The sequence below is a fragment of the Lagopus muta genome, chromosome 12 (assembly GCF_023343835.1).
Source record: "Lagopus muta isolate bLagMut1 chromosome 12, bLagMut1 primary, whole genome shotgun sequence".
Taxonomy (NCBI): domain Eukaryota; kingdom Metazoa; phylum Chordata; class Aves; order Galliformes; family Phasianidae; genus Lagopus; species Lagopus muta.
The window spans coordinates 6,943,437-6,955,650 of NC_064444.1; the positions used below are offsets into that span (position 1 = coordinate 6,943,437).

Consider the following 12,214-nt stretch of genomic DNA (forward strand, 5'->3'; position numbering starts at 1 on the left):
TGCACTGTTAGCAATGAAATGCACAGATTATTAAGATAGATCACAGTTTACAGAGGTTATAAATGGAGAGCTTATTTTATATTCAGACATCTCTCTCTCATATATACATGCATTTCAGTTATCCCTCACAGATTCCTAACATGTTTGTATCTAAAAGCAAGTACCATCAAAAAATATTGGAAAAGTAATCATCCAATATGAGCCAAGTAAGCAGCTTTTATTCTCCCATTCATTCATACGTTCATAGGTACAGCACTATGATATTGAGCACTAAAAGTTTTGGATCATAACACTATATACTCAAAAAAGATACTCTGGGTGAAAAGAAAGCATCAAAATCATCTTGTTTTCTATATGCAAGGATTAGCAGCACAGTTCATTAAGCTCTAACTATTCTCACAACAATGTGTCCAGTGTGCACGTTCTTATGAGAATTATATATACTGATTGCTGAATAAATACTTTAGCAGAAATATTTTCTTAGTTTGTGTTTCAGACAGATGAGAGACCTACTTCCAGAATCCGTTTTTTGCTGTGCTATGACTGCAAAATTTATAGTATAAAATATAGAGCTAATATTAATCATAAATTATGGTGGCTTATCAGAGCCTGCCAACAGCATGAATTAATCAAGAACTCTTCTGGATTACAAATCTAGGACCCATATTCCTAGGCAGGGTGACTCTCCTGGCTCATGCCTTGGCTTGAGAATACTGATCAGTCTCAATAATGCGTGTTCTTGTCTACAGCTGTGTAATTTATTCAAAGGCATCAAAGAGAGCTACTTTCATTCACTATTACCCATGTACTTAATCATTTATTGTATTGAAACAAAATATTTTTCAGTGTAACGAAACTGTGGGTTGAATCCATGTTCTACTTCCACAGTATCAAAGCATTATTTCTTCTGTCTTATAATAAAAACTCACTGTGACGTTTTTTTCTTCATTTACCCTATAAAACCTCTACAAATGTCATCATGTATCTCTTCAAACTCTATATACTTTATTCACTGAAACAAACGCAGTTTTGAAGAGCTAAAAGAAACAGACCTTCAGCAGAAATTGTTCTCTTAAAAAAAAAAAAAAAAAAAAAAGTTGTACTTAAAAATTCAGTTTCACTTTTTACAGTTCTGTATTGTTTCCACTGCACACACTATTAGAAGTAATGGCAATAAAACCAACCAAACTCCAGTATATACAAATACTTACTAGTTTCAGTAGCTACAATCGTTATATTGTGCCACATATTTGTTTCTCTGTCAAGTGGTGTTGCCAACGTTATTTTTCCATCTTCTGCATTAATGTTGAACTGTCTCTCAAGGTCAGTATGACGATCAATGGAAAACCTGCAAAATACACATCCCTGTAATCTACTTAATGAAGTTAATGAATCCATACAATCACAATACATTTTATGGAGCCCTCTGAGATCTGCAGTTTTATAGCCAAATGGATTGAAAAGCTCAATAGAATAATAATTTATAAGACAATATGACAAACTCAGACTAAAAAACTTATAAATTATTGCCCAAGGAGTGATTAGCCATATGGAACCAGTATGAAGGTCATAAAATGCCCTCAGGTTCACTAGGTAACATCTTTGAAAGACAGTGCTGATCAAGAGTTAATTACATAATCCATCATATTTATTAGACAGTTTCTATGACATTTCACAGTAACTGCTGATAATTTCAAGTGTAATGCATTAAGCACACAAAAATAGTGGACTTCATGGTTATTTTTAAAAAGGATGAAAAATATTATTTTAATAATAAATTTCAGAGTAATGATCTGTGAACTATTCACCACACCAATTATTTGGTTACAAATCAAGTGGCTCCATGGGCAGAAGTCAGTCAGTGAATCACTGCTTACCTGTAGACCACTTGAATTGCTAAAGGAGTGATTGTTTTATAGATTGACATCACTGTTTTTTAAGAAAACAAGTTTTCTCTGACCGGTAGTCAGAGTTTGCAAATGTAAATTTCTAGGTAAATTATGCAGCCGAAACAGAGCCAAAGAATGTTGCATTTAGATGTTTGTGCAATGCATTTTAAATACAACTCACTTTCAAAAATTAGTTCAAAGTTATAATGTAAATGTTTAAAGACTGTGTTTATTAGCAAGGCTAGCATAACCACACTGGTGAGGTGTGATAGGACTTAAGAATGAAAACCCATTTAACTAGGAAGTTTGATTTGCTACACACTGAAGTTTTCTGTTTTTAAACTATCAGAAGAACAAATTTTACTCTTAAAAATGAGGTGTTTCATAAAAAAGTATGATAAAAAATATGAATTCTAATTTGAAGTGTATGTGCCTAAAGCTAGGCACACACATATTTGGACATTCAAGTAAACTGATTTTCTAGAGAACTTCACACATTCAGTACTCAATAGTTTCATACAAACTGTACTATCCTCAGCAGTTCTGAAAATGAGGTCACTTCTGTGGAGGAATAAAGCTGCAGGTGCCTAACCTTAGGCAATCACATTTGAAGACGTATCTTAACCTTACTTTAATGTTTCCTTAGTTCCTAGGTAAGTATTACAAGTAGAAACTGTGATACTAGTAAAGTTAGTACAAAAAAAAATCTTACAGAATTATATGTTTAAACTTACAGATCTAAAATTTCATTCAAGAAAATTAGACAAAGACAGCAATTGAGATAATTATTTTAAAGATATCATTACATAAACCTAATTTTTTAGTTCTTGCAGTTTATGTAAGGCTGCAGAAATGACTACCACAGCTCTGGTAACAAACTTTTATGAAATTCTTACATTCCATAAATGAAATAAAACATGAAATGCTTATGTGCTATTTAGTTGACTTGGGCTTGACGTAAATTCCATTAAGACACATTTTTTCTCCAAGAGTCAGTGCGTTTTTAAACTTCCATTCGCAGTCTTCCTTGCAGTACATTTTCTGAAGTTACAGAGGTGTGAGCATAACATCTGTGAGTTTGTTGTACTGTACTTTATCTCATCCCAACAGTATGTATTCACAATGCAAAAACAGCATTCGAAAAGAAACTTTTGTAACATCAGTTACTCAGGTTTACAAGACCACGAAGAGGTAAAATCCTCTCCTGATTTCAATTTGATAAATATTTGGTACAAAATAAAATAAAATAAAACAAAATAAAAAATCTGCCAAGTCATAAATGTGGGAAAACTAATAACACGTTCGCAGTTTCCTTTTCATGCTAATTGTATTATAACTCTTTTTAATGAGAGAGTATTGTCAGATCCATAAGCTAAACATAAAATGTACATTACTCTAAAAATGAGAGAAGAATATCTTGGGACATAATATCTGTTTTCAAATTGCCATAAAACCAGCACAAGTTATTGAGAAGTTTGAGTTAGTTTATGGATCTGGTATGGCAATTATAGGAGCAACTCCAAAGTGGTTTAACAGAAGACTTAAAGTGATTCTCAGTCCTTCTGCACTATTAATACTGCTGTTATGACTTATTTTGGTCTATTCTTTATTTGCACAAATGTACATAAGAGCAAGAACTATTTTTGCTGCACCTACTGAGATTCAAATCAGAAGACTGCTACATTGTCAGTGTTTAATCACCACTGTCAGTTAATGACAGGCAGACAGGACATGCTACTTAGTGACAGATAAATGGCTGTGCTGTTACAGAGGCAGAAAATATAGAATCTAGGTTTTTAAGGACTGCTGTGAATTAAGAAAATGATCCACTACTGCTGGAGATGAAATCTCTTCCAATATGAATGGGGAAAACCTGCCACTGTGAAGCTTATCTCTCCACAGAGAAAGACACTGAAAGGCAGTGATTTATAGGAGGGCAGAGACAGCATAGGAGGAACGATTATTACTCATGCTTTTTGCTACGCACTTGGATCAAGCTTTATCCAAGATAATTTACTGCAGATAAAAAGACCATGGTTATAAAATAACAACAGAAACATGAAATAAATACTACTGGAATCAATAGATTTGTATGCTAATAGATGATAATCTTTCAAGCCTTATTACACAATAAGCCAGAATTTACCACCCTTACTAAACTACAGCAAAGCTCTACAAGTAGCTCAGCTGAGAATTCACTGTGTCCTTTTCCAAAGGGAGATGCATGTAGTCTATATGCGGTAAGAGGTGAGCCTGGAGACACGACAACACATGCTTCTGAAATGCATATACTGGAATAAGATCACTAACCAATTATTAACTACATCAGTACACCTTTTTTCCCCCAAATTTACTTTTACTCTAAATATGATGCTATGCTGTTTCTTTTCATAATGCTTTTTGCAGAACAATGCATAGGAAATAAAATATGGTTTGGTAACAGACACATCACTGTTTAACAAAATGGGAGGGTAAGATGTGTTATCATCGAATTGAGACAAATGACACAGATCTAATGAAACTGGAACAATAGATTTTGTTCAAAATAGATAACAAGGGAAATCATACAAAACGAAAGTGCAAAAGTCATATGGGCATCATAATTTCTTATTTCCTTTAACAAAACCAGGGAAGAGTTTAGTCAAATGAATACTGAATATGATTTTACAGTCTTACAGCTGCTTGGAACAAATTCAGTATTGTTAGTGTAGAAACTAGCAGATTATTTAAAATAAATACATTGAAAGTTCAACCTATCAGACCTCTTACCCCTTATTTTTTAATTTCATTGCACTCCTACTGTTTGGTAAGATTATTTATATGGAAAGGAATATTTTTGTGATTTTGAAAATGATACAAACTGATACGTCTAAATTCATAAGGCGATGAAATCCTATACAAGCATTTTATAGAATGAAAACAGATGAAGAACAGCATCATACATACAGTGTATAGAAAAATAGACTTAGTACTCTGCCAGCAGTTTTTTCTATGAGAACTTTAGAGCAGCACTACCTTATAGGACTGGAAGACACGTCAGGGTCATGGGCTGTCACCTGACCAATCACAGAGTTAATAGCAGCATTTTCATGCACTTCCAGTAGGTATGTAGGTGATGAAAAGACTGGTGGCTCATCAGCGTCCTCTACTACAATTTTTACTGTTGCTGTATCCTTGAAAGGTCCTCCACTGATGAAGCGAGGATCAATATGAATGTTGGCTGCTTCTACCTTCAGAGTATAGGATTTTTTGGTCTCAAAGTCCAGGGGCTGTTAAGAATGACAAAGATAAATGTCTTTTACTAATGGCCGCAGAGAAAGAGCAAATTAATATAATGCTGATGGATGAAAGTTATGTGCATTTAAGCACATTCAGTGAGTTTTTATGCAACCACTTCCTACTCCCAAAAATCCAAATGGCAAATTTTCTAGGCATATATTGATACTTGTTTATTAACCAGCCTCAAAGAAAACAAGACTCTGTTTTCTTGCTTTTCACTATGAACTTATCACAATACTCTCTTTCATGAATTATACTACTACAATTACATACCAGATAAATAGAGCGAATTTGTTGGTGGTGATGTGACTTGCATAATAATCATGCATTTAATCAGTGCTTTGTTAGTTGTAGATAAGAAAATACTGTATACAAGATATTACTGCCATGAGGAATAAATATTTAATTATTTCCAGAACTACATAAGAAAGGCAAATATCTAGCAGTTATAATTTGTTGGACATGAGAGGCATTAGATGAAAAAACTTAGAGCTAATCATATAAGAATGTACTTCAATATTATTACACTTCAGATAACTCTGCATTTCTGTTTAAAAGGGTAAATGAGGAAGACATCTCTCAGGAATTTCTTCCAACTGTAGCAATTCCTATTTCTACATGCTATGTTTTTTTTCAGAGGTAGAAACACGAAACTGATTACTTTATTCTACCAATATATCTGCCATGTCACCACTGTTTTTACTATTTTACAGCCACATATTAAAACAGAGAAGATGAAAACACAGTGGATTTAAAGAAAAGAAATGCCAAATAAAAACCAAATCTGAAACAGTTCTGAATTATAGAATTTTTCATTATATGAGATTCAAGTTTGTATCTTGAAGCACACCAGTATATTCACTGTATTATTCTCTTGTGTCTCACAATGATTCAAGTTTCAAAGATGCAAATTGCCAAGCACTGGAAAGATATTAAAATTTGCATTACAATGTCCCAGGGATAGAAAGAAAAAGACATAGAAACTCTGAATCTGCAATGCAAATACCAGCAAGAACACAAATAGGAAAAGCAAATCTTTCTGTCAAAGCATTAAATATGTGTACTTTTGAATTTTGTTGATTTTTTTTTTTTCAGGTATAAATCAAAGTCTAATGGGATTTGCTCTTTCACACAAACTCTAGTAAACATGAGAAAACCATGCTTCTTTAGTAGGTCTTAAATTAGCAAGCTTTAAAACTTATGAATTGTGATTTATAAATCCAATATTCACAATTTGCCAATCATAGCTCCTGTATCATTTCTTCAATTGCATTTCACATGCTTTATAGAAATGACAGCACCTCAATACTTGTAGCCATTCCTAATCAGACTACCATATCGAAAATTTACTCTGAATTGTCTAAAACCCACAAATTTGTGCTGGAGAAATTCTACTGGTGAACAATACCCTACATCCATCACCTACTGCGGTAGAACCAAATTGCCGTCAAAATGAATATTTGAAACAACATTATCTAGAGACGTATTATGAAATGAAGTCAAGGGAACTGGGGCAAAAGGCTAATTGCCTTAGTTTAGAAAGGAAACCACAACATACGATAAATCACAAAAAGGAAGATCAGGGATGTATATAATCATTTACTCTTTATGAAAACAGATCTAAATTTAGATATACACCATATTATTATTTTTCTAGGGTGCTAACTGCCTCACTGAGAAACAGACAGCATAAACTTCTGACAGCTATTCTGTCTGACCTCTTTAATCACAGGTAAAACTTGAATATTCGTTAGCAGTACTCACTGGATTCCTCTTTTGTATTGGGATGTCATGTTTTCTTTTTCACTTGTTTTTATTTATTTTAAACAAGGAATCATTTACTGTGCTTTATGCTACATATTTAAAACTCTTCATGCCAGCACTATGAGTTATACTCAAATCCTTCCTTAGAACACAGCATGAGTATCTGCTCTGCTCTCCTTCAACAGAAAATAATAAAAATCAATCCTGCAATTACTATATCGTTGACCTTACTAGCCACATTGTGTTCTAGATTTGCTGTATCCCACAATATTTATGTATATAATTGAATGCCCCTTTGGTTCTGTACACGTAAATACCACACCACACATACATTAAGACTGTAAGCATAGAAAAGGAAACAGAGATGTAATTTTTCCTCAGGCCCAAATTTGGCAGTCCTCATTTTAAAATTGAAAAGGTTCACTGAAATCACTATTCTTTGAGCAAATAGAGTTCAACAAAATAAAATTTAGAAGACTGAGCCTATTATACATCGGGCAATTTACATAATAAGGTATGATACTTTTTTTTTTCTCTAAGCAGTATTTGACCAGTAATATAGCAAATGAAATAAGTGAGAGAAGCATTTGATGAGTACTCATCTAAGATTTTATGAAAACTTACATCACCAACTAGGCAAATTCTGATACACTCTTCCCTTTCAGAACCAAGGAAGAAAAACATTATCATTTGAGCACATGAAGCAGTGGCTGGACTCAGGAAGTCCAAAGCAGATTCAGTCATGCCCACAATAGAAAATACTGGCATGGAAATCTTCCCAGCTGCCACCTAAACAGCAGCTCTGATGGACATTGCTTATACATCCCTACTTTTATCAGTGTGGTTTGACATCTCGTTCATAGATTAAAGGACCTTTGGAAATCCAGCACGTTCCCATAGTCTTATAATAAACTTTTATTTAAGAGATACAATTTACCTTTCTCACTCTAATAACGCCATCTTGAGTTTGGGCATCTGTAGTGATTTCAAATATATCCATTCCATCGCCCTCAATAATATCATACGATGATTTAGCATTTTCTCCAATATCCAGGTCATTTGCTTTCACCCTTCCTATGGGTTCACCAAGAGCAACATCTTCCATTACTGAGAAGTGATACAGACCTTAAGAATAAGAGGAAAAGACTAAACATTACATCTGATTCCAGTATCTCTGGTGTGCTCTTCATTTGTTTGTATTTCCCCAATACAAACTCCTGAGATGTGCAAATGATACAAATCATATTTATAGGAGTTCTTTACTGAAAGCAGCAAAACGTGTTTCTTTCATAGGAATACTCAGTTTACTGCACATGAATGTTCTTTTCATTACAATTGCATTCTGCCTCCTATTGCACGGATGATCACTGTTGCTGAACATAAATATTAAGCTAATTTCAACACCACAAATATGTCATATGTCATCTACTGCAGGTACTGGTGAACTTACCTTGTATTTACAGGCTTGCAGCTATGGTTTTGATGGAACTCGAATACAAAACTTTGGTTTTTTACACAGTAGTACTGTAAAGATGTCATTTACAATTTCTGATCTTTATTAACCTTTTTACCCTTAACTTTTACTTTGATCTGGTTTTGGCTTCAATCACTTTCTATGTCACTTCTGCAGTAAAAATTACTCAATAAATGTTCAAGGAAAGTGTCACGGAGTTGACCAGATCAATCTATGTCCATGACAGGGGCGACAGGCCTCTGTCCACCCCCACCCCAGTCCCACAAAATGGGAAGGAAGGAAGGGAGGGAGGAAAAGAGCAGCGGCAACAGTCTATGGAGGAAAACTTATTTTACTATAATATCGGAATACAAGATAACGCAATATATACAATTTAATTGAAATTGGGATTAATAAATCAGACAAGATAAGAGAGAGAGAGTTCCCGGGACCGAGTCAAACCTGAAAAGCTTGGAATGGCTAGGAAAGCACCCTCCAGCACCCACTGCAAGGCAGCAAGAGAGCGCCCCCCCCACCCGGAAGGGCCAGATCCCGTGACTGCTGTAATGTACAGGGATAGGTAGCTGGGATTGGGCATTAACACTTTAATACCCCGTACACTACATGATGTTTTGATGTGGAATACTGAAACCCAAAAACAAAAAAAAACAAAAACATAGAACCATGACAGAAAGCCACCAACTTTATACTGTAAAAGAAACAATAACTTCTCATTCTGTTGATTACTGCATTTATTATTTGTAGATTTTGACTAAAGTCTGATAGAAAGGGCTGTTCAAATCCTCAGCAATTTTTTTTTTTTTTTTTTGTACCACACTCTTTAACCCATCTGACTTAAAAAGGCACATGCATGTTTCACATTAAAAAAGTTTTACAAAATGCCTTTTTTAAAAAACTTTTGATAACTCGGTCTTAATGATGTGATGGTTAATATACAATCCAACCAACTGCAGTGATACTTAGTAGCTAAATTAGTCAATAAAGAACTGAAGTTTGGGAGGTAAGACTGTTAAGAACAATATCAACACACTTTGAAACTGGACTTGTCTTTTTTGTCACAGAAGTTCTACGAAATCTTGTAATGTGCAACTGCAAGTTTTCTAAAACCAGATGTTTTCCAATGCCTTCGTTTAAAGTGTTTGTGGGCTGATTACCACAGCAACAGTAGAAAATAGGAAAGAAACCATAGGAAATGCACAAATCAATACATGAGCTTTATGTATAGCCTTTTCTAAGGTGATTTCTGTTTCATTTCAATTTCTAGGCTAAATTACTGGAGATAATTTGGAGACTATCAAAATTGCTCCAGAACATACAGAATGGCTCACTAACAGGAAGCTGGTAAGCAGCCCTAGTACAGAAAGCGCCTCCATACACGAAATTATGTATTGTAATTTATGCTGCTACCCATGATTTGTGGATTAACTCTCCAGACAGGTGGCTGCATTTTTGGTTGATACATTTTTTTCTCAGATCTATTAATATAGCTTACAAAGTACTGTAAAAATGTTATTATTATGATGCCGGTGATTCTTTTACATAAATTATTCTCAAGTATTATGAAATGTCCTGTCAAGATATCACAGTTCAGAGCTGACCAAAAATAAACATTATGCATCTCTGAAAAGCTTTGATTTTCACAGCAGTTCACATTTCTTCTCAGTATAATCTATGGTAAACTGCCAGGTTAAAAACTTCAACGACTTTTAAAATGCCTCTAAAGTGATTTTAGAGAGATCATAGAAGTAGTGAAAGTTCATCTTTTTCATTTCTAAAACCCAGGAGGCTAACACTCTTTGAAATCTAACTATAAATATACATTTCTGTCCTGCCTGGAAACAATAAACCTATAAAACACACTGCTTTCTGAGTTCATTACAATTTATTGTGAAAGCAGCATGTATTACATCTTATGAATTTCTATTTCATTCTGGTTAGACTCTATTGTAAGTTTGATCCTTTCTTATTTTCCTTTCCAGGCAAATGCAAACTGTGCTTTAACAATGTAAAAAATGTTACAGACTTGATCAGATCTTCTGCAAGGTTAGAATCATGACTAATCTGTAACGTTTGGCAGCATGCTTGGAATACTCAGTTTTAAAAGCAGAATTTGTAATAGGATCTACTTACAGAATTTACTACAGCATGCTCTCATTAAATGCTTTATATACATATTATAAAGCTATAGTACACACAATTTTCTTTTTCTAATGAAGTTTTACAATCATCAGCATTGTAACAAAGTTGTTATTCCTAGATGGCAGTTTGAATTCTATGCCGCAACCCACTTGCTATAACAGCTTTGAAGACAGCAATTCACTCTTTGTTGAAGGAAAACTAAACTACATTTTCCATGCAGAAAATATATTTCAGGGATTTGTGATGCAGCTTTCCTCATCCTACCCAGTCAACATGTCACTGTATGCAAACTATAGGAGAACAGATATGAGTAAACTGCACAGGGGAAATACAGTTTCATCTCCATATGCATTCAATCCTGTGCTTCCTGCTGAGCCCTTCAGCAAATTTACCAACTAGCATCACTTCTGTTGCTGACTTTTTGATCAGCTTTTTTTCAAACTGGCTGGCAAAGGCTTTTTCACACAGAAGGTAGTGATACAAATACAAAAGCCAGGCAAGTTGGTAGAAGTATATCCACAATCACAGGTAGAGCTACTGTACACTGCAGGTGTAAAAGAAGTGTTCCTCTGCTTTCTGGTGATATGATTCAACCAGGAATCTCATCTTTAGATGTGTATGTTATTAGGGGACTTGTCATCATGTGTTGAAAAACACTACTCCACAAGTGCAAGCCATGCATTCTCAGAATAAAAAATACATGCATTCATCTTTTATAAAGAGAAAACCATTTACTGTGCATAGAGTTGTTATCTGTTAAAAAACACTTCAATGAGTTAATTTTCTTTTTTTTTCCTTTTTTTTTTTGCAAATAGTTTTTACCTCTGCTTATTTATTTTATAATCCTTCTCTGTATATATTTTTATGTGCTTTTTTATGGGGTTAACATTTATCACATGCTGAGTAATGAGTCAAGTCCATTTCTCTCTTTGTGCCTTCAGAACACCACAAAAGTGGACTTTAATTGATGTACTTACGGAGAAGAAATAATTTTACATATGGTGTATAAGTACCTTGTTAGAAAAATATGCTTCTACAAAAGAAAAAATTACACAAAGTTGAGATGTAAACACTCTCCTAACTCAATACAAACTCTTAATATTATACAAGTTTTTTCAGAACAAATTGGACAACAAGGTAAGTTTCTGATAGCGTATTAGATTGTACCTGTTCCAAACAAAATCGAACCAGTCATTATGCTCTTTTCTTTTCTATTTTTCTTTTTGTCTTCATCTTTGAAATAGACTACAAAGCTTGTTGAGAATCTCAGCAGGATGCCAAATCATTTTAACCTGGCCCAGCAAGATATGTATTGGAACCACAGAAGTAAATATGGATTTTGAATTAGACATCAACAATTATCTAGATTCAGACTTATTTTGTTTTCTTCACTGTTACCTAATTAGTCAAATCTTTCTTTCTTTTTATCAGTTACATATGCCTTTTACTGGTACTGTCCTTCGTCTGCATGAGATGGAAGCACATATAAAAGCAACTAAAACTGCACTGAAAGGAAAACCACCATAATAAAAAAAATGGAAAAAAAAACAACCCGAGGCCTTTGTATGTATACATAAGACATAAGAAGGAAGACAGAGGACTGTGTACATTGTAATGGGCATAATCCCTTCCTTCCTTATGCTATTAATCAGATAAAGGACTATTAATC

General features: G+C 34.1%; 1 protein-coding gene across 2 annotated transcripts in view; it reads right to left on the reverse strand.

The window, feature by feature from the left end:
* The window catches only part of CDH8 (cadherin 8), a 140,523-nt gene that overhangs the window by 47,864 nt on the left and 80,445 nt on the right, over window positions 1-12,214 (reverse strand). For both annotated transcript variants that reach the window (XM_048958773.1, XM_048958774.1), the window contains exons 7-9: window positions 7,870-8,057; window positions 4,905-5,158; window positions 1,212-1,348 (exon numbers count right to left, since the gene is read on the reverse strand). In XM_048958773.1, the coding sequence (XP_048814730.1) occupies window positions 1,212-1,348; window positions 4,905-5,158; window positions 7,870-8,057 (579 nt within the window). The remainder of the gene's footprint in view (window positions 1-1,211; window positions 1,349-4,904; window positions 5,159-7,869; window positions 8,058-12,214) is intronic.